The sequence below is a fragment of the Colias eurytheme genome, chromosome 20, assembly GCF_061535395.1.
Source record: "Colias eurytheme isolate Ceu_HAF_F1 chromosome 20, ilColEury1 Martin Lab GWU primary, whole genome shotgun sequence".
In the NCBI taxonomy this organism is placed as follows: domain Eukaryota; kingdom Metazoa; phylum Arthropoda; class Insecta; order Lepidoptera; family Pieridae; genus Colias; species Colias eurytheme.
The window spans coordinates 3494311-3522297 of record NC_142999.1 but is presented as its reverse complement, the minus strand read 5'-3'; the positions used below and the strand labels follow the sequence as shown (position 1 = coordinate 3522297).

Here is a 27987-nt window from a genome sequence, read left to right as displayed (position 1 = left end):
GGTGTATACTATGTATATATACATTTGTTAGAAGACATAAATTACTTATCACAAGGATTAGATAACAAAAATCGGGAGTAGATTATATCGATTAAATTGATCAACATATTCGCTCGAAGCAAGTGACGTAATGACGACTGAAGTGCGCGCGGCGCGCGCGCAGTTTCTCGCATGGTGTAAAAACATGCGGTCGTGTCTGGCGCTCATATGCGCCATTTTTATTACAGGTAATATTTGTTTTCAAGTGATTTACAGTCAATATTTAATTAGATTTTTACAGTTTATTATCAAGTGGTTTCCCGGAACTGTGTTAATACGTCGTGCTTACAGATGTGTCACTAGAATTGTTGATAAACTCGTGTGGTTGTAAAAAACACCGTTGTTTTTGTATTATTTTGATTTTTGAGGCACTCGCATTTTAATTTTTACTTTAAAAGTGTTTAATTAAAAACCGAGTTGGCTACCGGCTAAAAGGGCTTTTTTTCTAATGTCAAGTAACGTTATCTGGATATCAAAAAAACTATATCCTTCTCTTTCTTTTGTTTTGGATTATACGCGATGGCACTAAGCTTTTATCTTGAAAATAACTTTTGGACAAGGAAAATCGATCCGTATTGGAATATGCGATAATAGCCCAGTCATATTAGGGGTTTCACCTCGGAATGAAAGATAATAAGCTAGAAATTGGTAAAAACCTTTGTATTGTTACCCTAAATATTGTCTCAAAAGTCACAAATGCTATCGTGTCCGCGTCTTAAGATATTGAAGGTCAAAGGTCACAAAAAACGATTTTTCGCGAATATCTCGGTTCCTATTGCTTAAATGATATTTTCACCTATTATAAAAGTTGTAAAGTATAAAATTTTCTACAACTTTTGTTAAAACTTTTTTTTTATACGATCAACCGTTTTTGAGGTAGAGCGCGAAGAGTGCGCAGCGTACAGTCATATATGAGCTAATGCAGGGTCAAGCGTGAGTTACGGTTATCAGTATTCAGTACGTTGTATGAAGTCAATTATTGACAAAAAAATTATAATTATTAAGCAATGCCCATTATTTCTGTACTTATTCTTAATTGTCCGTATTTATGCAAAATGGAACCACTCGACAAATTTCGTTTTTTGCTTTTATTGAAGAATACTCATCCAAAAGTGGTCTAAATTCTTATACAAACAAGAACCACATGATTTTTACGTTGGAAACAAGGTATACTAAAAGCAGAAAGGAACCACCAGCAACAACGAATAATACCATATTAAGCAAAACCGAACCACAGCACAACGGGACTGCTTTGTTCAAACAAATAAACGATATTACTATCATGTCATTTTATACAAAACAGATCCACACCTACTTGGTACCATTATACATTACACATATTTCTATTAATAACAATTATTTTTAATACACAAAATGGAACCAGGTTTCTGTGGTATGGTTATGCGTAAAATAAATACATAATTTAATTGTAATTTTTTTATTGCAAAATAAAACCACAAGCATTCGGTTCTATTATCCATAAATAAATATTGTAAAACATCCTGAAACCCATCATCGCTATATGGAACCAAATGCCTTGACTTGTTACAATGCTTCTCATATTTTTTAAACAACGTATTTCATTACTTAAATAGCTCAAAGTGCAAAACTCCAATTTTTTAAGTAAAACGTCGAACATCTGTCAATATAGGTCACATTCAGCGAAGTAGTTCGAATACGTGACGGTGTTTTTTTCCTCCGCGAAGTAAGTTCTATTGTTTTTTGTCAATTACCTTTAAAATTAATTGTGAAAATGTTTGGTAATAAATAAATAAGCAAGCAATGGGTAAGAAAAGCATTGGAGACGAACACCGAAGATAATAATGAAGATACAACGGGTAAGTAGTTTTATTTAATGCATTTAAGTACTTATTGAATCTGAGATGCAGGTACGCTTTATCCACTTTTGATTCATTCCCGATTGTGGTGTGATTTTAAGAAGATAGTTCATTAAGTAAGTACAAGAGGAATCCTCTGTGGATTTACGTATTTTAACGACAATGTCGTTGTTCACGAAGGCGAGTCGAATTAAGAGTTATTTTGTTACGATTCATCTGTCATTGTGAGATGAAACTACTAAAGTCTAAACCCTGTTTTAAAAATAACTGTCGATGATCTAGGTACCTACCTACTATTCTGGTAAAATACGTTTAGATTCAGATTCAGTACAGTACATTCAGCCACATCATTCAGCGCATATAATTATTTGTTTGATTTTAAAACTCGTGCGGCTACTGTTTTGACCGGAACAAGGCCCTAGCCTGTGAAATTCAAAATTTTAACAAGTTTATTTAATTTTTTGCTAGGGTTGCCACTGTTGCGTATGATTTTTAGGGTTCCGTACCCAAAGGGTAAAACGAGACCCTATTACTAAGACTCCGCTGTCCGTCTGTCTATCCCTCTGTCTCATGAACCGTGACAGTTAGACAGTCGAAATTTCATATGATGTATTTCTGATGCCGCTGTAACAACAGATACTAAAAAACAGAATAAAAAAAGACGTGTGGCACTCGGGGACTGCCGCGGTAAAGCTATTGCATAGCATGCCTTCAAGCCACACCTCCGAGCCCGTCGGAGTGGAGAGCGTGAGGTTTTTTCGTTACGGAATTTCTCGATTCGGTCCCCGCGCTCAAGGCCCGCGATAGAAGCTATGCAATAGCTTAATAAATATTTAAGAAGCTCCCATACAATAAGCCGTGATTTTTTTGCCGTTTTTATAGATAATGGTACGGAACTCTTCGTTGCGCGAGTCCGACTCGCACTTAGCCAGTTTTTTCTACATGGCGCATGTACATACAACATACTTAGTCGTCTAGTAGGGACACGGCTTTATAAGAACTAATAATATTTTGCTGTCGCCATATATCTACCTACGTATACAAGCCACGCGGCTTTATTGTTTTGATTTAAAGCTTTTTTCTTTTTATTACAGAAGATAACGAAGAACCTTATACGTCGCTGCCTCTGGAGAAGCTTTCTTCACCTTCTAGCGATATTCAGTCCATATTACATCTCATTCCACAAGATGCACAGTTTTTATAACGGTCTCATTAGTGATGATGCAATAGAAGACCACATAGATGGATAGACACGGTGGATTTCGAAATCCAATTTGATGATAACGTCGAATAAACGTCCTATATAAGTATTATTTTATATATTTTATTAATTAAAGCTTTAATTACGATATTATAAATACATAGTTTCATTTATATCATTAAATCCCTGGGATGTGGTTCCTTTTTGTATAAGAGAAAACCTATCAATTGATAAATGTTAAAAGGAACCACATGCACATTTTCTTAATTATCTAGAAAGTTTAAGAATATTCAGAGCAAATTTATATACACATACTTAAATAAGTAATTTATCAATGAATTTAAATAAAATAAATTTTAATTTTACTTCATCTGACAGAGCTGCAAATGTTTTTGTAAATCCTTTGATATCTCAGAAGTGCGTTTTTGCTGGGTGGTTCCTTTTTGCTTAAATACGGACAATTATTTATATTTAATTATTCAACTATAGTATATTATTAATTCTGGATTATCTATTTTAGTTATATTTTGAAATAAAAAGACAGTAAGGAAATATATTTTAGATATACCTTTATATTTTATCATTAAATATGGCATGTTATACATTTATTAAAATGTGAGTTTAGATATTAAAATAATTTGTGAATCGAATGAAATTGCGAATGGAAGCTAGTTATCTTCTTCTTCGTCGTCTTCTTCTTGTTGTCGGTCTAAAATATTCAATTCATTGTCATCATCCTCATTATCGGTCATATTCATTTCCAAACCTTCTAGAATTTCAGGATCGTATGTGCTTTCTTCATCGGGATTACTTGGATATAGTGGAGCGTTGAGGCAAGCTTGTCCATTGCACTGGCCACAAGCTAAAGAACATAGTAGGCTTGATTTTCTGCATCCACAGCGGGAACCACAACTTTTTTTGCAATTGCAAAATATTGTGTTTAGTAGTTCGGCTGGTGCTGGAGGTAATAAGTAATAACGTTGTTATTTTCAAGCTTCATTTTCAAGCTTCCAGCCCCATTCTTGAGGTTCTAAGTTCTTCCCTACCTTAGTGTAAATTGCATTATTTTAGTGTAAATTGCAACTAATTAAATGGTTAAAAAATAAAAATTATGAGGAAATAGAAGACTTATTAAAATTAAATAAAATAAAATAAAATAAATTAAAATAAAGCAACATATTATATAATATACACACTACACACACACTCTCTCACAAACACACACGCACATTCACACACTCACACACACACACACACACACACACACACACACACACACACACACACAAAATATACACTCGTTCTGTTCCCTATAATACATATATCTAAATAATTTTTACATATTTCTCTTTATATAAGAAAATGTTATTCGTGTAACACTTACGCATAATGTACTGTCGGAAGAGCGAGATGTCCTAACACAAGCATTTAATTGCTTAAAAGGATGTCTCAATGACTGTTAAATTGTAATACTATTTGTTACAGAATTAATATTTTTGATTTTTTTTTTTTTTTTTTCCCTACCCACGTTTGAATCTGGTAGTAGCTCAGAGGAATAAACCTATAGAGTTCTTATATTGAGACAGAACAAAATACATATTTTCTAATCTACTTACTCTTAGTCAATAACAGCATAAGTCAGATTGAGATAGCGATAGAGTATCTGCACTGTCTTCAAACGTAGCGCGCCGGCTATGTTTTGTTTGCCCTCCAGCTGGAGGTCTCGGTGCGTCAAGTGTTTTTAACGAAATATTTAGAAAATATAAAGTGTATAGTGTTTCTTTTTATTTGTCAGTGTGCTAAAATGACTATTGTATGTTTAGCTACCGGCTATTACTAGTCGAATGGGAGTTTTGGATGAAAACAATGAAAAAATATCTTTCCATCGGTAAGTGATTTTCAGCAAATTGATAAATATTTATGTTCTAACCCTATTTGAAGGTTTTATCAAGCGCTTTTTTATAAGTTTATGTTGTAACTGTAACATTTACCCACTTTATGGGGTTGAGGAATACAAAAGAATTAAATAATTTTTAAAAAATGTCACAATATTATCACGTTTGGCATTTTGTTTACCACCGTAGTGTTGTAACACATCTAGCGTATATTATCGATTTATGACAAAAAATCTATTTCATATTAACGTTGATTTATTTATTTTGTTTCTTATTATTATATGTAGTTGTAGTAGATTTATATGTAGTTGTTGTAGCAAATAATAGATGTAAATTTTCTACAGCAGGAAAATAAAAAATACCACGTGATTGTTTTATTTGACTTATCTGTTTAGTTTGTTGTTTCTCTTTTAGATTATTAATAAATTCATTTTGTTTTAGATTTCCAGAGCTAAATAAAAAATGGGTATAAAACATGAGACGTGTAGATTGGACGCCGTCGAAATTTACTAGATTGTGTTCACTGCATTTCGAGCCTGCGTGTTATCAAGATGGATACTCTAGAAGAATTGTGCAATCTTACGCTTACGTTTTTTTTTTGTTCCTTTAGATAATAAATATATTTGTGTGTGAGTGAATTTTTATTTGGAAATTTTTTATTAACATTTACTTTAAATGTGTAACTATGTGAAAATTAATCGGTTGATTAAATGACAGTTCTCATAGATGAGAAACTACTATTGAAATACATACTTAATATACATGCGTTTTCAAAGAAAAACCCGCATAGTTCCCATTCCTGTGGGATTTACGGGATCAAAAGTAATTTTTCCAAATTTCATTGTAATCGGTTTAGTAGTATTCGCGTGATAGAGTAACAAACATCCATCCTCACAAACTTTCGCTTTATTAGTAGGATGTAAGGAAAATGTTTTCTTTAAGACTGTCCTTTTATGAACTTGTTAAAATTCATGCTGACTGTGCCTTTCTCCTCACTCCTTTAACTTTATTGATCTTTATTTTAAATTAGTTACATTTCAAGTTTTAAAATTTATTTTAAAATATACTAGCTTTCCGCCCGCGTTTTTAAAGAAAATCCCGCACAGTTCCCGTTCACGTGGGATTTCCGGTATAAAACCTATCCTATGTGTGTATGTACAAAATTTCATTGTAATCGGTTCAGCAGTGAAAGAGAAAGTTAACCATTCTCGCATAATTTCGCATTTATTATATTCGTAGGATTAAACAAATAATGTATTCAACTGAAATTTATGATTAACTAGCTTCCGCCCGCGACTCCGTCTGCGCGAATGTCGGTCTTTGCGTGGATGGTTTATTTCACCATTTTGAGTAACTCTGACAATGACATCTTATAATTAATATCTATTGGACCCAAATACAGCTAGGCCTATAATAATATGCAACGTGTGTTCGCGGTTCTACAGAACAACGTCTAACTATGTATAAGACTGAAAAATAAAGATTAATTTTTTTCTACGTATTTTTCCAGGATAAAAAGTATCCTATTTTACGCCCAGGATAATAAGGTATAATTATACCAAGTTTCATCGAAATTGACCCGTTAGTTTTCACGTGATGCCTTCACATACAGACAGACAGACAGACAGACAGACAAAAATTTTTTTAATCACATATTTGGGTTTGGTATCGATCCAGTAACACCCCTTAGTATTTATTTTTTCAATATTTTCAATGTACAGAATTGACCCTTCTACAGATTTATTATATGTATAGATTTTGTTTTTTCATTATTTATTATTTCACGAAACCGTAAATGCAAAATGCATTCACGATTTTATCGATTGAAGCACATCCCATCACTATCACCTTCTATCTATCTAAATACGTACCTATAGTAAAAATGGTGCCATGACTATGTTGAAACGTAGCTTGTAGTCTATAGCTATCTCATTCTTTCATACGACGTTTTCTTTAGATAGAGAGAAACAAATATATGTAAATTGTATACGCTCGATACAAGTACTCTATAGGTTTATTCCTCTGAGGGTAGTAGACACGATTGATATGTTGACGGGCTGCTACACTTGTTGGTGGAAGTGTTGACAATTGTACAGGTTTATTTAGTATTTTAATATTTAAAATCACATTTTAATAAATGTATAACATGCCATATTTAATGATAAATAAAGGTATATCTAAAATATATTTCCTTCTGTCTTTTTGTTTTAAAATATAGTTATAAGTTATAACTAGACATCGGATTATATGCATTTGCATATTTGCATATGCAAATGCATAAAACTCTCTATTTACGGCGTTAGTGCATATTTTAGCCTTTTTCCCCCAATCGTGCATATTTCGTTAAGTAGCGGGAGTTTTGATTGGTTGACTAACCTTTATTAGCCAATCAGAACGCTCAGCGAGTAAACAAACCCTATTCTGGCATGGTAAAATGGCAAAAAATTACAAAATGGGCTCCATTTTAAGTAAATTTTTAGCCTTTCAAAATAGGGCTAACAACCCGTGTTTTAAGTTTTTAGCCCTATTTTGAAAGGCTAAAACTTAAAACACGGGTTGAATTCCAGAAAAGGGCTAGATTTAGCCCGAAAAGGTCTTAGGTGGCAAAACTGGTCTCGCGGGTGACAAATGTCACAAATTTGCGCTCGAAAATTGTATATTTCCACAAAAACTATATTAATTTTAAGAAAATTTCACTTTTTTTGTACAATCATTGATTAAAATATATAAAATAATAAAGGTTTTTGATTTTGTATTGTGCATATTTTAGGCATATCAGTCGTTTTTAGTGCATATTTCGTCATTTTTTAGTGCATATTTGCATGCATATTTTGGCATTTTGTTAGTGCATATAATCCGATGTCTAGTTATAACTAAAATATCGATCCGATCCAGAATTAATAATATACTATAGTTGAATAATTAAATATGTATAAATAATTAAGAATACGTACAGAAATAATGGGCATTGCTTAATAATTATAATTTTTTTGCCAATAATTGACTTTATACAACGTACTGATAACCGTAACTCACGCTTGACCCTGCATTAGTTCATATATGACTGTACGCTGCGCACTCTTCGCGCTCTACCTCAAAAACGGTTGAGCGTATAAAAAAAAAGTTTAGACAAAAGTTGTAGAGAATTTTATGTGTAATTATTCTAAGTCTACAACTTTCATAATAGGTGAAAATACTCAGAGGAATAAACCTATATATATAGGTTTATTGCTCTGAGTGAAAATATCATTTAAGCAATAGGAACCGAGATATTCGCGAAAAAACGTTTTTTGTGACCTTTGACCTTCAATATCTTAAGACGCGGACACGATAGCATTTGTGACTTTTGAGACAATATTTAGGGTAACAAAACAAAGGTTTTTACCAATTTCCAGCTTATTATCTTTCATTCCGAGGTTGACCCCTTTTTTTACCTAATTTCACTGGGCTATTTAAGTGTTCTAACGAGTGTTACTCGATATTACTTGCTCTGTGACGAGTGTATAAAATTGTATTTACAGCATAGTCGACACTTAATTTCCGTATTACAATTAAGTAATTGAAACAAATTCAATAAGTGAATACTGAATTATGAATTATTTGTAATAGTACGAGATCCGGCTGCAGGATCAGTGCGTTCATCGGTTTTTTGCTGAAAACCGAATTTTTATGTATATTTATAATTAGGAGATTAAATATCGACTAGGTTGCCAGTCAAAATTTGGCCGCAAGCATGTTTAATTAAAATTTTTCTAATCGGTTTTTGGGAAAAAAAATCGTTCACTTGTTTTTGGAATAAAATGTAGTCTACATCACGTCAAATGATATAAAAATTCTAAAAAATCACGGTTGCCGCTTTTCACCTGACCGCAACATCTTGGCAGCCTGGTGCAAACAGGTATGATTTCGATTCATTTTTACGTTCATAACGCACATTTATGAATCATATATCAAATTAAAGCTAATTTTTTTCTATTTATTATCATATATGGTTGCCTAATTAAATCCGGCCGCAAATAAGGGTTGCTGGCTTTTAAAAATTATAAATATAGGATTAGTGCGTTCATCGTTTTTTGCTGAAAACCGAATTTTTAAAAACAAGTGAACGATTTTTTTTCCCAAAAACCGATTAGAAAAATTTTAATTAAACATGCTTGCGGCCAAATTTTGACTGGCATCCTAGTCGATATATATTCTCCTAATTATAAATATACATAAAAATTCGGTTTTCAGCAAAAAACGATGAACGCACTAATCCTATATTTATAATTTTTAAAAGCCAGCAACCCTTATTTGCGGCGGGATTTAATTAGGCAACCATATATGATAATAAATAGAAAAAAATTAGCTTTAATTTGATATATGATTCATAAATGTGCGTTATGAACGTAAAAATAAATCGAAATCATACCTGTTTGCACCAGGCTGCCAAGATGTTGCGGCCAGGTGAAAAGCGGCAACCGTGATTTTTTAGAATTTTTATATCATTTGACGTGATGTAGAGTACATTTTATTTAAAAAACAAGTGAACGAATTTTTTTCCCAAAAATCGATTAGGAAAATTTTAATTAAACATGCTTGCGGCCAAATTTTGACTGGCAACCTAGTCGATATATATTTTCCTAATTATAAATATACATAAAAATTCGGTTTTCAGCAAAAAACCGATGAGCGCACTGATCCTGCGGTGGGATCTTAGACTATAATATTTTCCGGGATGTATGACGCGAAATTGGAATTTTATATTTTTAATAACACCCTATAAATTCTTCCTCTGAATATACGGTCTACATTTTGTGCCATTATTTACACAAATGAAAATGCCTACTCCGAATTCTGCTACGCAGTAAAACTCATGGTTAGGGAGCCAGGTGCAAATTTGGTTAACTATTTCCTCTCAAGAGATAATTCGTCAGACGCATGAGAGTATAGTATTATAAAGCCTCGTGAACGTCAGCTGGCGCTCGGTTGGGGGGGTGAGTGGTTGTCCCCCCCACATAGGAAAAAAAATACATTCATTCATTCATTTCCTCTCAGCTAAAAATTTGTCAAATTGTAGCTAACCCAATATATCAACAAAAAAAAATAGTCAGCTGGTAACAACATGGTGTATTATACGTCAGCTGGTGTCTCGAACATGAAAGTTAAATTTAAAGAAAAATTTATTTTCCGTTATTTCCTCTCAAACAAAAATTTACCTGATGATAGCTTATATGTAACTGTGGATAAATATATAGGTCAGCTGGCTGTATCTTGGTGGAAAAACCGTCAGCTGATACGGGAGGCTACAACCGCTCTTCCCCCCAACCGAGCTCCAGCTGACGTTCACGAGGCTTCATAATACTATACTTTGATGCATTTTACTAATTACCGCTTGAGAGGAACTTGGTCATAAAATTTGCTGCTGGCTCCCGGACCATCACATTTCCAGTTTTTTGAGTGCGAAAAGCCGTGTGTCATTGTACCGGGATGAGTTTTTTGTTCATGAGTTACATCATTATAATGAAAGTACACTTAAGTTTTATATTATAATTTATACGAGCTGTGCCTTTCGGTTTTACACGGCATTGCTCTGCTCTTATTGGTCCAAAGGCCGCAAAATTTCAAATCCGCCCCTTGGTTCCTGAGATGAGCGCGGTAAAGCAAACAAACAAACAATCTCTTCAGCTTTATAATTTAGATTAGATCCGATATATTGTATAGAATCTATTGAGTATTACCTAATTGAACATAATATTGTGTAAAAATATTTCTTACGATTCCACTTAAATACCTTAAAACTCATTAATTACATAGTTATTCTAACCTTGACTCAAGCCTTCTGCTTCTAGTAATTGTCATTCAATGTAGAGGTATTTATCTTTGATATTGTTTTACTTTAAACGATAAAATATATTTATCTATCTTTAATTATAGACTTTATAGTGGATATAAAACTAACATGGATAACAGAACTAAGTAATTTTAGATAACATCATAGTTGGGAACTTTGAAAACTGTTACCTACTTATTTGGGAAATTTGAATTGCTAGCCAATCATTACCTGCCCCCGTGCACTTTGTTTGCACTTTTAGTGAGTATTTTTATTAAGGTTCGTTCCTCTTGGTCAAAGCTTGATAGAGCGTTCAAGAGTTTTGTATTGGATAAATGAACTATTTAGCACGAAAACACTTTTTTCAAATCAAACTTCAGGATTCAGGTACTATTTTTTGAACTGAATTAGCTCGTTCAAGCAAATATTCAAAGTTCAATTTCTCTTCTAATTTATTCTTACTCCGTTACTAGGCTTACCTAGATATCAATCATAACACAGCTCAACAAAAAAACAATTTTTTTTTGTTGCCCTGGATATTTCTACAGATTTATATATTTCAAGTACCCAGTTTGCGAATGTAATCATTAAAATTATTTAATTGGCTCTAGTTTTTTTTTTAATTTGGATTTTCATATATTAAATTTTCTTACGGCCCTTCAGAATACGGGTTACTAATAAGTGTTTATTTTTTTGGTGAATTACGTTTTCTGCACATTTCTTCGCTCAGACATAACCGTATTCTATAAAACTGACTGCAGAATATCAGAATAATAAATGGTTTCTGTAAAAAAATCATTTTTATGAACAACAATGTTCGGTTTGTATTGAGTTGAAGAAACCCAGTAGCACTTGGTCAGCAAAGTGGATAGGTATACGAAATTCCCTTGATGTTTTTATTAATAGAATAAGACAAAGCAAATTCATTAGGAATAATTAAATAAATATGAACATTTAGGCCTTTGAGAGAATCTAGAAGTATAAGAAGAATACCCGACGGGCGACGGCCCTACAGGACGGGCGTGTCGAAAATTCATAAAAGATGAAAATTTAACAAAATTTTATAACTGATGCTGAATGTAAATTATAAAGAGATATAGTATTGGTTAATTTAAGGTAAATTTAAAACACCAAATTATAAAGAAATTGCACAACAGTTGTTAAAAAACTTCATTATTTTATGAGCAAATACGAACATAAAGCTACACTTTCCCCACAGTCTCCTGGATAGATGTCCAGTAAATCTGCGAAATTTCTGTGAGAAACAAGAAGAACGCATCGAAAAAGAAGTAAAAATTATGGAATAAAGGTATCAGGGTAAATGGGACCGTCACATGATGGCAGATTACTGATGGTCCATAAGAAAACTTTTGTCCCAAAATTAACTAAGAAGAGAAGCTTATAAAATCTATTTCCTTGTACTATTTCATAAGTTTTAGTGATTTTTCTCTATTTTTATATCCATTTGAATTAATTAAATACTAAAACAAAACAATAAATAAAACTTTGTAATAAATAAATGATGTTAAACAAATATACCGTCTATTTCATGCTGCGTTTTAGAGTCTAATAAGAAAATTAGGATTAAAAAAAAACTAGAGCCAATCTACCAAAACCATTAATAGTTTTATATATAATATACATTAAATTAAACGAAACCACTTTCACATCCAGGGCAACAAAATCATTGTTGACCAGTGTAATCATTCATCGATAGAATATCGTATACCTAGATCCGATCAGCTGTTTTGGCCTGAAAAAATAACAAATATCTCGTTAAGCAAACATCCATGGATACATTCTTTCAAACTTTCGCGTTCATAAAAGTAGGATAGTAGGATGCAGATGCGCCAATCCAGTTGTTGTTTCAAAAAAGAGAAGTTCGTGGTGCACAGTGCACTCTGTCTCGCGAGTAGTGAAAGACAACTCCTATCTTTTTCTCTATCTTTCATACGACGATATGACGGACTTTTCCACTTGTTTTATAATAATATGTTACAATTCAACTAATTAATTAATAAAATATGATTATACAGGGTGTAATCGTTAAGTGTGCACAGGCGATTATTCCGTAACTATTACAGATATCAAAAAACTTTAAACTGATATCGAAAGTACTTAACCTAATGAGTAAAATGGCCATAATAAATTTTTAAAAATAATACGAGAAATATCTAAAAAATTAACTTTAAACCCTCCCATACATTTAGTATGAGATATGAATATCCCATGTACATGGGTTGATCCAAAAGTAATGATAATCAATATTAAACAAGGTCATTACAGTTAAAATAATTATGTATTTCTCTAGATAGTCTTCTAACTAGATAATATACTTCGATATTTTTTTTCCTTAACTTAGAAAAAAAAAAACTTTGACTTCATCTACAAAAACCCCTCAAAATCGGCCATCACTTCGCTATCGTCTTAAAATTTCTTGTATCGACGGTGTTTCTTGTGCCGAGGTAAGAGATAGAATTAACTAGGAGCTAGATCTTACAAACAGGGTGGGTATTCAAGCATTTTCAATGCCGATTTTTGATTGGCAGCCATCGCAAATGACGCTTTGTGATCTGGATCGCAACTGACGCTTTGTGATCTGGTGCGTTGTCTTGGTAAACCAACATTCCGCCAACCCGCAATCTTTTAATTTGGTCTGTGTAGTAAGAGCCCTGTGTAGTAGTGGCTACCTTCTTAAAATATTCCACATTTCTTCAGCGTCCCAAAAAACTACGGCTTTAATCTATCCCTCTAATTTTCACTTTGAAAATCTTCACCGTCACTTTGGAAGCTCGCATCCAGGCCATTGATTGTTTCTTGGTTTCAGCATAAACATGGTGAACCCAGGTAACGCCCATGGTCACAAATCGTGACAAAAAATTATCCTGAACTCATTAAAAATTTAGAAATTCACCCTCTAAATGTTGAATCGTTGTTTCTTCTTTTCGTCGGGAAACATTTTGGCTCGCACTGTTCACATTAAAATTAATGTTAATACTTGGAAACGTGGCCTGTAGATATAATTTTTTTGTGATAACTTAGTGATTACATGAGCAAGCATAAAACATTTATTTTATATTTTTATGTGCACAGGAAATACCCAATTATCATTACTTTTGGATCAACCTATACATTTAATATGAAAGATTTTAGCTTTTTTTTGTTTTTTTGGTTTTCTGCTTTAATTACTTCGCAAATTTGGAGGGAAGTTCATTTAGAAACTGTAAATAGACCTCCTCATTGTATTGCACAATAAGGACGTCACTTCGAAAATCTACTATGAATACAAAATGTATGGGAAATAAATTGTATGGTAGCGTTTAATGTAACATTTTTGGTTATTTCTCGTTTTATTTTTAAAAATTTATTATGGCCATTTTACTCATTAGGTTAAGTACTTTCGATATCAGTTTAAAGTTTTTTGATATCTGCAATAGTTACGGAATAATCGCTTGTGCACACTTAACGATTACACCCTGTATACGCTTATTTTATTATAATTTTTATTTGTTGTCGTCATCATAATTATGAAATAATTTGGAAAATCCAAAAGTGCACGCCTCATATTTTTTTTTAATAAATATTTATTAATTATTATTTTTGTTTATTTAATAACAATTAAACCACATCGAATCAGACCCTGAAAAATGAAAGGGTTCTATTCCTGAGCATACTCAAGCGTAAGAGAAAAAAAAAGACTCGATTAGTAAAGTATTTCGGTCGCTATCGTGTTAACAAGAAAAAGGATCCGCACATACAGACACACGGACGTCCAAGACAGAACTTTTTTAAACTGTTTTTTAACTAGTTTAAATAACAAAAATGACATCAAAAATATCATGAACGTTAAAAATAGTGTTTTTTCTTAATATGTGTGTGTATGTACATATCTTACAAGTGCAATGTATGATACATAAAGACATTTTAAGTTTGAAAAATCAGATGTTTTGCGCGAAGTGACAGTAGTACCCACCTCAACGCTTCGCTTATGAGGCGTGCAAAATGTATGGGTTGTGGAGAATGCAATGTATTTCTTGCTCAATTGATAAGGTGTTATTAAATGCATATTGCGGATTAGGTATAAATAGAAGAATTATTAAGATCACATTTCTAGATAATAGGTAGGTAGTTCTCATTATTATACGCATTGCACAAGTCATTTTGGTGACGCTTAGTAATATTACTTTTGATCATACAACATTTTTAACTGTCGTATAAAATAAAGAACATATATTTTTTTACAAAATTAAGACGAATATACCATGTAATGTACCAACATTGGTGATCTTCTTCTTTTTCTGTAGCAATTATGCTATCAATTATCATTAAGCCTAGCCTTTTATTTCTAAATTCTTTTACAGGTTATGCTTCATCATCCTCTATTCCTCCAACTATAAGCTCCCGTAACGTTGGAGAGTCCTTAGACTTATCAGTATTTACTTTCGATGCTGAAATAGAACAATGTTATTTACAAAAACCAAATGGCGATACTATTCGTTTAAAACCCAATGACGAGTCAGATGAAAAGTACGAGATCCTGGAAAATATGCCAATGGTGAGCAGGTGCCGCGTGCGGATCCTGAATTTGACTCCAAATGACAATGGAATTTGGACCTTAAATGCAGTGGACTTGGCAGGACAAACCCTGCATCAACCCTATAATCTAACCGTGAATGTAGTACCAGGTAAGACCTACATTTACATTAATTGAAATTTATATTTACGAAATTACTCAAAGAATACCTTGGAAACACCATAAATATAATTAAGTATTTAATATATAAACATAAGTGTTAAGGGGGCGCATAAAGCAAAATAACCAATCTTCTATTAGATGATACGTGTAATATGCAAGACCAAATCTAAAAAATAAAATATATATCAAACTAGATGATATGTTCAACGATTCTGTTTAATCAAAAACATAAAATATTAAAATTTACTCGATAAAAAAAAATCACCAAGTTAGCTCTAATTTTCACACTTTTACGTTTTCTACTTGACATGGTAATACTTATTATGATTTTTTTTTCATAAACAATTATATTAAAACATTTGCAAGATATTTGTCAGAGCATTTTGTGTAATTACTTTTAGTTTTGGTTTTATCTGCGATAAACCACTTTTGGCGCTCTTTTTTTCTCGAGATAAACGTTTGATTTTGTCACGATAAAAGTGGTGTGTCTATTTTATTTTTATTAGATAAATTTTAGGATTATGTGCCTTATCACTTAAATGCCGCATTGAATGTTTAGTCATGACGTGATGTTAAGTCCTGTTGCAAACATTAGTTTGCATTACTCATAGCAAAAACAAGATTATTTATTTACTCTTTAGTCTTAACTTAATCAAATATATTTTGGAGCAGGCAGATTATTATAATGTACCTGATATGTAGCGTAAATCCAAAATAAAACATTCCTGATGTGCATCATTAACGTTAAAGTAAGTACTTAAATAACAATGTCTACAACACATTTCCTTGAAAAATGTTTCCAGAATATCTACCAGAAAAACTAATTACTACTACCATTGGACGCGAACACGAGATCTCGATTTCTGATCCCGAATCTGACGTCACTCAATCTTGTGAGATCACAACTCCAAATGGCGAAAAGCATTCCTTAGAAGAAGCTTCATTAGATAGTGTGGTGAAATACAGCAGTGCTGGCTCTACATGTGGTGTCAAAATCACTGTAGCATCCGAAGATTTTGTCGGCAGTTGGGCTTTAACTGCACGAGGCCTAACATTTGAGAAGATACAGCCGTTCGAAGTTTCCGTCAAAGGTAAATTCATATATCTAGCCTACTTACCCTATCTATTGGATAGTGTACGCGAGGCGAGTCACGTTCTAAGATTACATCAAAGTACATTGATAATATAATCTTAATTACAATCCATCGTTCATTGACATTAATTATGGACAAATTTAAATAATTTGGAAGCTTTTTAGCAGTCAGTACGTTTGATTGAACGACCAAACTTGTAAAAAGTGAAACGAATTATGAAAATGCTATCACGACGAAACTAGTAACTACAATTTTCTATGAACTCATTATACGGCGATACAAGCGTATACAACTAGCCTTGTATTTAATTTTTTTTTATCATTACCCATCTAACTACATTAATTAATCAAAATATGAATTAATTACTCTGAATATCAAAGTTGAATTGAGATCTTTGGAATAAAAACCAAAGATTTCAATTGAATTATAAGTCAAGCAAATCGAACGGAACCCTTGAACGTAAAAGAAAAACGTTTAAATTTTACATTGAAATTTAATTAAGATAAGCACTATATTAAACAGGAAAACTACATAAATCGATATATTTTAAGGCTTAAATAATTTATACTTAAGGCACACATTAGTAATCTCACAGTTGTCGGAATATTGAGTTTTATTTTCCTTAATTTACGTTTGTGAAAAACAAAAGTTACCTCCCGTAAATGTAAAAATGTATATAATGTATTCAGGAGTAACCAAAAAGAGTGATATATAAGCACATAATCAATACTAAATTACAGATACTGATGCAGCAGCTATTACTCCTCCAACAACGACCAACCTTGAAGAAGGGGACAGTTTAATAATATCAGTAATTACTAACGATGATGAGGTACAAAAATGTCATTTAACAACCCCAAATAACGTTGAAATTCAATTCAAACCTATCGACGAATCCGATGAAAGATATGAATTACTGGAAGATGTAGAATCCGAAAGTCGGTGCCGAGTAAAGATTCTTAATTTGACTCCAGCAGATAATGGACAATGGTTTTTAAGGGCTGTTTCTAATGGAGAAAGCCGATATGAGTTGCTTAACATCACCGTTAATCCAGCACCAGGTAATTAATGTTTTCTTGTTTTCCTCGACAATCGTGTAAGAGATGTTTCTTACGTTTTTACATTTTGTTTTGAACATTTTTTTGTGAAAATTATTTATTAGTGAACTAGCCTGAGCCTCTTTTCTGGGTTCCAAAATAGGGTCATTGTCTTAAGATTACTACACTGACTATAAATTGACTCTATTAATGTAAAAACCCAATACAAAAACCTTAAAGACATCATTTAGTTTACGGAACTTGCCTTTTACAAAACTAGATTTATAGTCTCTTAAAGTTATGTACGAATTTAGTTACCAGTTTAAACAGTCACCTTTAATTTAAAGAAAGAAAAGAAGAAAGCGTTTGTACCACACTATTGAATAAGAAAACAAAAACAAGGACTTAAAACGAAACAAATACAGAAATGTAAATATAGAGCACAAAACTAGAAGCTAAAATGTAACTGCATGGTTCAGAAAGGGAGAAAAGAGCTTATAGTGCATCTACAAAAGTTGCTGATGTTTAAAATTCGTTTACAGATACTTCTTCTAGTGTCACCTACCCTCCTTCATCGACTACTTCGATCCCAACAACGATCAACCGAATAGAAGGAGAATCTTTCGAAACTGGAGTTACAACAACATTATTTTCTGAAACAAACAAATGTTACTTACAAACTCCAACTGGTCTTGAAGTTCAATTTAAACCCAATGACGAATCCGGTGATAAATATGAATTATTGGAAGATTTAGAACATGTTAGTGACTGTCGTGTACGAATCCTCAATTTGACTTTACATGATATCGGACTTTGGACTTTAAAAGCAGAGGATAGTGAAGGAACGATCCTGTTTCAAGAGTATGATGTAAATGTGAGCCCAGGTAAGTTCGGGCACAGATAATTAAATACTATATTAGGTTCAAGTTAATGTAATTACTGGAAAAATCTTTAAGAAACTGTCCATCAATAAAAATTCTGGACATTGATGGTATTTGGAATAATTTTTTCTAGAGTATTCTGTAATCGATACTGAAACCAAAACTTAAATTTAATAAGCAGTGTTGTTTCGTATCTTCTGAATCATGATTTTACAACTACTAAATAGATTCAAATTGGCATGCTTATGTCAGCATTCGGAAAAACAAAATGTGTTAGTTCGCAACGCAACGCGTCAGCTGATTTCTTTATACATTATATTAGAAAGAGATATCCATAAAGATTATATGCCTGCTCTCCATACTAAAATTATAAATGTGAAAGTAGCCCCCAGTAAATGGGGCATAGATTAGCTTGACAAAAGTCCTAAGTGAAAATACAATGGCTTATCTTTTGAAAGGTATCATGCTTGATACCTTGATGATGCATACGATATCTAATCAATTTCCTTTTCAAGTATTTTGTTGATCTAAATCTTAGGATTCATTGTATGTTAATGTATATTTTCTTTATACATGTACCCTTTACGTGCTATTTGATGTATGGCAACCTGGCAAAAAATTTCGTTAAATAAATTTAAAAACACCTGGATTTTTTTCAACCTACCTTCCTTAATATGATACATGAATCATGAACATCTGAATAATTTGCTTTAAAACATACAATTTTCAGACGTTCGAGAGGAAATAGAGGTAGAGTATCTCCAAGCGCAAGAAATAACAACATCTCTTGGAAGTGTCCATAGCTTTTCCATCCAAGAACTAGGCGCTTATACAAGTGAAACTTGTATGATAGTTAATCCACTTGGTAAACAAATTAACTTAAAAGAAGATAAAGTGGAAGGCTTAGAATTGCTGACAAGTTCAGATTTCAACTGTGGTGTAAATATCACAGTTTTGTCAGAGGACTTTGTAGGCAATTGGACTTTAATAGCAAACGGCAAGAGGTTCGTAACAGAAGTCCAGAGAAGGTTGCCGATCGAGATTTCGGTTGAAGGTAAGATAAAAAAAATTATGGGTAAGTTTTGTTCAAAGAAAAATCTTCATAAAATTTATGATACATCTAACAATGAAATTTCTGTAATTGCTCTGAAAAACCCAATTTAATATTTGATCAACTCATTTTTTGAAAAAAAAATACATTAAACCAAATCAACACAGGAATACACAAAATGACTCCCTCACTAAACTAGTTTACTTCTATTATTTATAAATTTATAGTTTACTTCAATTATCTTGATTTTCCTTACAGATATTGTATCAGCGAGTCCCAGTAGAATAGTGGTAGGATATTCCAACAATTTCCACGGGGCTCTAGCCAACCCAATCTCTGAGCCAGAAACGTGCAAGCTACTTGATCCTTACGGCAATGAACATAGAGACCATTATGAGCATTATGAAATGCAATCTGATAGATGCGCGTTTATCGTTAAGGATGTTCGTAGTTGGCACAATGGGACATGGACTATTGTTTATGGCACCAGGATTGTGTATAAGGCATTTATTGAAGTGGTCGTTGTAGGTAAATTTACTTTGTGTTCTTTGGATTGTATTGAGTGGATAATTTTGTGGAGTGGGTTCCTTATCGCTTACTAAAATTGATTTATGTGTTTTATTTTATATTTAGTTTAATAGCATTAAAATGCTTCATAAATATATATATTTTAGGGAATAGAAAAAATTCGATCATGAGTTGCGATTCGAACCCGCTTCTTTCGCCCTTCCGGGGCAAGACCTGACCTCTCGGTCAGACTCACGGCTTCGCGGGATCGAATACCGCCTCGAAATGGCTTTTTTACTTTTCTTTAAAAAATGTATATTTACCCTTGTGTTTTATTGCAACAAATATTTTTCTATAAATTAAAGAGTCAGACTGTTAATAATTTTAAACGTAATTTTCAGAACCAAACGATGGGTTACAAAGCTTAAAACTTAGATGGGATCTTCACAGTAGAGTCCAACAAGAGATTGGTCCAGAGGATGCTATTTACTGCAAAGTAATTGATCCAACATTAAGAACTGCTTTCGATGAATTTGGGAAATGTCAAATAAATATAGAAAGAGTGTCTCCAGATCACTTTGGGCAATGGAAAATGTATGTAAGTCGGCAAGGACATGTGCTTGCTGAGGAACAACTATTTAGCGTGGTGGCGTCTGCTGATACAGGTAATATTTTAAAATTTCTTTTATTTTATAAAATTTTTTAAGAAATGGCCTATCCTTAGGGTAGGAATAAACGGAATGGATACTTTTGTATGGGCCAGTGGCGTCGTGCTGAACTTTCGCGGCCAGTGATGAAACTTGGATATTTTAAAAGGGCAATATATTGTGAGCAAAAGTTATTATGGACATAAATCTCGAAACGTAGTTTCATCACTGGGCGCAAAAGTTCATCACGACGCCAACTTCACCCAAACCCCTTTCAAATCTAAGAGGTCTATTTTATAAACTGAATCCAAATAGTGGTGGGGGGGGGTTCTTCTGACGTGACATCTTGTAGTGAAGTCCCGTGTCCCCAGGTGGGGTAAGGGGCAGATCACAGATGCATTATTCATCTGTTTCACTGATCGATTTTCGTTAGGGACAAGTAGGTGATCAGCCTTCTGTGTCCTACCAGACCGAGACATTTTTTTTTCTTCGTCTCCACCGGGAATCGAACCCCTCGGTGCTACGCTCACGCGTCAACCACTGTACCAAGGACCGTGACATCTTATAGCACTATTATTACCACATACATTGGAATAAGTTCTCGATTATTAGAGCTAAATACTCATTTCTCGAAATAGCCAAACGTTATCTTTTGTTATAGAGCCAGTTATTATTAGATATGCGGACATTCTAAATATATAAAAAAATAGATAAGACGTCATAAGTTTACACACGTGAATGTTATTGTAATATATTTAATGACGCATTACTGTAATCACGTGAATTAAAGCATATTATGTTTGTGGTTTGAAATCTGCATACGCTATTATATTTCCAAGTATCTTCATCTTATCTTGGAAGATTTGCTCATATTTAGATTAAGTTGAAAGTTGATTGACGCATTACTACTTTGAAATGTATCAGAGAAAAATATTCACATGTTTTTGTACTTATCAATTATAGTGTTCCAAAAACTGTTTTGTTTACGAAAATCAGCAAACCAGTCAATCTTGAAATTCTTATTTACCATCAGCATTCACATATCGTGGGATAATGTAATATGTGACTTTATTTTTTCTTTAACAATAAAATATTAATAAAACTTATAACAGGGCACAATTTTGACGTTTTTTTCCCACCTCATTCTGTCTGACAACCCAAGAGTCGATGCTTTTCCTGCTATAATTGATAACAAATTTTAATGAATATTTTCCATTCCAGCTGATCCCCGACCAATCGTATTAACTCACGTAGAATTAGAAAAGCCAACCATATACATGGCATGTACTCTACCGGGTTCAGTCAATGTTACTACGTGTACCTTCCGAGACCCTAAGGGTAGGATGCTTTTGGCACATAGTGGGGTCACTCAAGGGAGGTATGGGTACCATGGGACGAGGATTAGGTGAGTAATATTTAAGATAAAGTATATAACAAACAAACATACTTTATTGTGCACCACAGAGAGAAGTACAAGTAGGACACAATATAAATATATTTTTACGAGAGAAAGCGTATAGAGAAAGGGTACAAAAATAGTTGACAATATTCTCTCTTCTCAACATTGTTTTGCATATCAGTTAGGGGCATTGAATTGCTATAAAAAACTAGACAATCATCTGATATAAAATCTCATTGAATGTTAATTTCAATGTTAACCTTATTTTCTGGAAGTTACGTCCAAAATCTATTTCAAAACTCATGCTCATTACAAAACTCTGCCTAATATACAAGTTGGCAGAGTTTTGCTTCGGACATTTTATTTTATGTCTAGTTGTTTATTGTAAGTAAATAACAACAAAGAATACTTTTTTAAATATGCTACAAAATATATCGTCAATGTTAATAAATAGTATTTTTATTCACATATGTATTCAATTTTTAAATTATGCTATTTATCTTTCAGCTACGAAACAAGAGCTCTCAATCACACATGTGGTCTTCTCATAACGGATCCAATCAACGAAGACGTCGGTTTCTGGCGTTGCGCCATACAAACAAAAGACGATATTCACTATGGCCATATAAATGTTCCTACACCTTGGTTCATGAGAGACCCGGAGGATGTCGCTCAGATTGATAAAAGTGAGTTTTTTTTAAGAATTGAGAAATAGATGGTTAAAATCCAGCTCGAAGGACCAGTAAATGTTGCGTTGCTGATATTTAGTGGTTATTAGAACTTTTAAATTTTTGATGCAGAGCAGGGATAGACGAACAGTGAAACACAAAATTAAAATAGATTTTTTTTTAACTTTATTTATAAATTAAACAAATCTCAAGTTAATAAAATGTTTTTTTTGCCAAAAATAGCATTGTGTTACAAAATTGTAATGCGTGTATTGATATATGCTGTATTCGACATACTCGTACAGTGGAAAACTAACGTCACACTCGCTTCCCTTGGCCGAACCACGACTAGAATGACATCAAAGTCAACGTCGAACTCCTTTTTTTATCTATTTAAACATTTAGAACGCTATGAACCCTTTATAACCCTTAGATCATTAAGTAATGGATGGAGTACGCTGGCAAATGTTCTAACTAAACTTTCTGCTGATTTTGGTGCGGGGAGGGTAACTCACACTATTGAAACACAATCACACATTCACAAAAATAATTTGTGTCACGAAAGTCGTAAAAATTTACGACCTTTTAAGCGACGAGTTTTTAAATTCAACTCTATCCCTAAGTTCATAAAGATTAAATTTGTATTTCATTCCAAGTTGTCTCGTGTGGAGTGCGGTTCAATATCGCGTTCTAAATTCAACTTTATAACTTGTATCATAAAGATTAAATTTGTATTTCTTTAAAAGATAGTCTCGTAAGGAATGCGGTTCATTATCGCGTTTTAAATTCAACTTTATCTCTTAGTTAATAAAGATTAAATTTGTATATTTTCTTTCCATGATAGTCTCGTCTCTCTCTCTCTCTAAACATGACTCGATTATTTGTCTTGATCATATCGCTAAACGATACATCGACGATTATTAGAAATTGCATTTAATTAGAAATGTACGTTAAAAAAATAAAAAAATATACACAAATGAAAGGTTATTCCATCTTTTTTAATATTCGACATGTTTGAATTGCTTCTGCAAGACTTGACAGTGCAAAACGGCATTTTTAGCGGAGCACTCGCAGACGTCCTTTCAATGTTTTACGAATACGCAGAGTGTTTGTAATCGATTACGCAAGTAGTTTTTATGAAAGCATAAGATTTTTCGATTCGAATAATCTTATACCTCGGCAAAAGGGGAAACGCCTGCGAGTGTTATCCATTACTTAATGATCTAAGTTATAACCTGATGAATTTGATATTTTTGGCTTAAGATGGCGCGCGGTGTGTCCCTTAGACACATAAAACTGAAATAATAGAATAAACTCGATCGCTCTGGCGGTTCACGAGTGGCTGAATTGGTCAGGCATCCGCCCCGGTTTGGCGCGAAAGGATGCGGGTTCGAGTCCCGCCTCGTGATCGAATTTTTTCTATTCTTTATAAATTTATATTTATAAATTTACCTTTATAACCTGTTTTTATCTTTTTCAGTACCCAGGCTGACTGCAGAGCAAAGAACAGTACAGGCGGTAGTTGGAGAAACCGTGACGATGTCCTGCTCCATACCAGCTTCCTTCCATTATTGCTACTTCAGAGCTAGGAACGGCACCATTTATCATGTTGCACCTTGTAAGTATATGGAAATTGTTAGTTTTTAGTATGCATTTTTCCGTACCGAAACGGTAAAACGGGTTATGAGATTTCTTTGTATGTCTGTCTCCAGGCTGTATCTCATAAACCGTGATATTTTTTTTTATGTCAGAGCAAGCAAAGGAGCAGGTGGGCCACCTGATGTTAAGTGGTCACCACCGCCCATAGACACTTGTAACACTGAAGTGTTACAAGTGCTTTGCCGGCCTTTTATGGACAAATAAGGTCTTTTCTTGAAGGCCCCAATGTCGTAGTTGTCCGGGAACACCGCAGGTGGCAAATATCCTGATATATATCCGGCAATATGATAGCTAGAAAGCGGAAATTTTCACAAATGATGTATTTCTATGTTTGTGTACTATGTCCTGCTGTATACCTTCCGTTATTAGTAGATCTTCCTTCCAATATTGCTACTTTAGAGCTAGAAGTGGCACTATTTATCATCTTGCACCTTGTAAGTAGAAGAGTTACAATATTATTCTTGTTTATTTGAGAAACTTAAGAGAAAAATACTCTTAATGTATAAAAGAAAATAAAAAGAGATAAATTTTACATATTAATAGTTGAGATGTGTGATATAATAGATAGGCACATAATAATATTGAAAGAATAGAAGAATTTCGTTTGCTGAAGTTGTATTCAAGTGTGGAAAAGATGCAAGTTCAAAACCAATAGAATGTTTTCTACTCTTTAAAATTTTACTATCAATTGTGTTTTTTTTAACCGTCTTGAAAAATGGAGGAGGTTCTCAGTTCGGTATATTTTTTATTTTACAACAGTAACATTTTAATCCAATCAACTAAAAATCCAGATCAAGACCGCTACGTAGGCGCCGGGTTCGAGGCCGGCGAGTGCGGGATTCGATTCCCGTCGCTCGCTGTATCCGACTCGGGCCCTTGGAGCTGTCACATTGGCTTCGACTGGAAAGATCCAGATCAGAGCGTAACTTTTGATGTGAAGGTGGAAGGTAGGAACTTTAGAAACATTCAAATTAAACAAAAAAGAGCGTGTGTGCCGAGCACACGTGACAGAAGTGAAACTTCTTTAGCAAGATTCAAAGATACGAAAATCGTCGCGTTACTGAATGACGTGTCGGTATTGCCATGACGCGACTTTGAAATTTTACTCTCAACGTGCCTAAAGAAGTTTCGCTTCAAAAATTTAATTAAAGTTTGAGTAAGTTTTTCTATATTAGCCGATAGGTCCCAGACCTATCGGCTAATCTTATATATAAAATTCTCGTGTCACAATGTTAGTCTGCATACTCCTCCGAAACGGGTGGACCGATTCTCATGAAATTTTCTGTGCATATCGGGTAAGTCTGAGAATCGGCCAACATCTATTTTTCATATGTACCACGGGCGAAGCCGGGGCGGACCGCGAGTGATAATCTAAATTGGTTTATTCGCTTCGGTTTGATAAAACTATCAGATTACGTAAATTTTCGCTGTATAAAAAAAAACTTGAACTCAGAAACGACTAGGTTTGTGCCTTCTCATAAGAATAATTGTCATTTTTTTGGCTAATCCGTTTGACTCTTAACTTATACAATTAACAAACACAAAAAGACGTGTGGCACTCGGGGACTGCCGCGGTAAAGCTATTGCATGCTATGCCTTCAAGCCACACCTCCGTGTCCGTCGGAGTGGGGAGCGTGAGGTTTTTTCGTTACGGATTTTCTCGATTCGGTCCCCGCGCTCAAGGCCCGCGATAGAAGCTATGCAATAGCTTAAAAATAGAAGGCCATAAACAAAAAAAAAATACAAAAAATAACTATCTTCGGGACAATTATCAAGTCTTTTAACAATGTTTCTCATTTTTTTCAAATTCCAGAGCCATTAACAGTGACACAGGGAGATCGTGGAAGGGCCATGCGAGTGCGGGCTGAGTTGAATCAGTTTACGTACATCCGTTACTGCGTGTTCGTGAGAATCGATGGACAGAGTAAGTTACAAACAGAACACAATAAAAACAGAAAGAAAAAAAAAATATTTAATTTTTGTCTTGCAAAATATTTTTCATTCTTTAGCGAAATCAAGTTTTCAGTAATTGGACTTTTTAAAAAATGAACTATACGTATACATATATCCTATCCTACTTCCTACTAATATTATAAAGGCGAAAGTTTGTGAGGAGGAGGAGTGTTGGTGTATGTTTGATTACATTGAAATTAAGCACACATATAGAGGGTAACTTGGATTAACACATAGGATAGGTTTTATCCCGGAAATCCCACGGGAGTGGGAACTATGCGGGTTTTTCTTGGAAAACGTGGGCGAAAACCTAGTAAACTAATAATTATGGAAGACGAGCAATTATTGATTCTGAAGGAGCAATTTTTTGAGATGTTATATTACTTAATTTAAAAAAAAAACTTTCATATTATCATTATTTCACATTTTTTTCTTAAACCTTTAAATTTTCTACAGGTTTCAGCACCCAAAAATGGTCTGGTGGGTACTCTGGGCGGGTATCTGATGATCTATTAAGCTGTGAGCTCAATATAAATGATCCTACTCCCCTCGACCGTAACGCGTGGACTGTGATCGCTCAACTTACGGGAGGAGCGAGTGTTCAGGGCACATCTAGACCAAGGACTATAGTTTATTGTGAGTTTTTTGTGTAATTTTTGTGGGGAGTAAAAAGGTGTAGATAGATTCTTAGCGCTTTGGACCGTCAAAATGTAGCAAATTAGCCACATTTTACATCAGTCGTCTCTTTTTCACTCACGATCGTTGAATCATGTTAACTTACTTGGATGTCTCATCGTGTGTGCGCTAGTTTACCGTTTTGTAGATGTTTGTTGTGTTAGTTACCTATCTACAAACTTTTACTTATATTATCACCGAGTTTAAAACGTGTAAGTATATTTCTATTCCGTCTTTGTGGCGTTACTGTAGTGTAGACAATAATGAAATGGTTCTCTAATTCTATATTTTATTAACAAACATTTAACTGTAATGAGTTGGTTAATTATTAAATAAAAAAATTGGTTGTCTGTAAAGTCGGTTTACTGACGATAGTTGAACGTGACAATGTCCGATTGTGCTTCTTTGTCGCTCGTTCCGCGCTCTCGCTTGCACTTCAAGCCTTACATGGAACGCCTCAGAGCGAGGTAACGCCGCATGAGTCATGTTTTTTCGTGCGTGCAGCCGGCTCTATCGAATTATAAGACGTTGTCACGTCAATAATAATAAAATTATATTAATATAATCCTCCATTACTTCCAGCATTCCGCTTCCCAACAACATGGCTGATAGTCATGGTAGCGGGTCTCTCGCTAGCGATGTTGGGCGCCATCTTGTCCCCCAACAAGAACAGACGCTGGGTTGCCGCGCGCGCTAGTGACGCGTCCAACTCGTTCAGAAATAGCTTCCGACGCACGTTCAGAAACGATGTCAAGAATAATACTACTGCTGTTGCTGCTTGATTAATTAAATGATTGGAATTTTGTTGTATTCATTTCACCCCGTCTTGAAAAAAAAATATTTCAAAGTTTTTGACTAACAAAATAGCGTTCAAATTTTGAACTTTTACATTGTGGTTAAATGACAAAATGTGACAATTTTGCACGCCTCATAAG

At 33.7% G+C, this 27987-nt stretch overlaps 1 protein-coding gene across 1 annotated transcript; it reads left to right on the top strand.

Annotated features, from left to right (window-relative positions):
* Positions 1–129: 129 nt before the first annotated feature.
* Positions 130–27987, top strand: LOC149899560 (uncharacterized). The gene is made up of 15 exons (XM_090113475.1): positions 130–227; positions 15147–15470; positions 16285–16572; positions 17316–17636; positions 18155–18496; positions 19224–19547; positions 19803–20072; positions 20453–20716; positions 21920–22103; positions 22605–22783; positions 24246–24383; positions 25216–25371; positions 26238–26348; positions 26834–27013; positions 27635–27987. Exons 1-15 carry the CDS (start codon positions 131–133, stop codon positions 27832–27834), a joined length of 3378 nt encoding a protein of 1125 aa, XP_089969601.1. The 5' UTR covers position 130; the 3' UTR covers positions 27835–27987.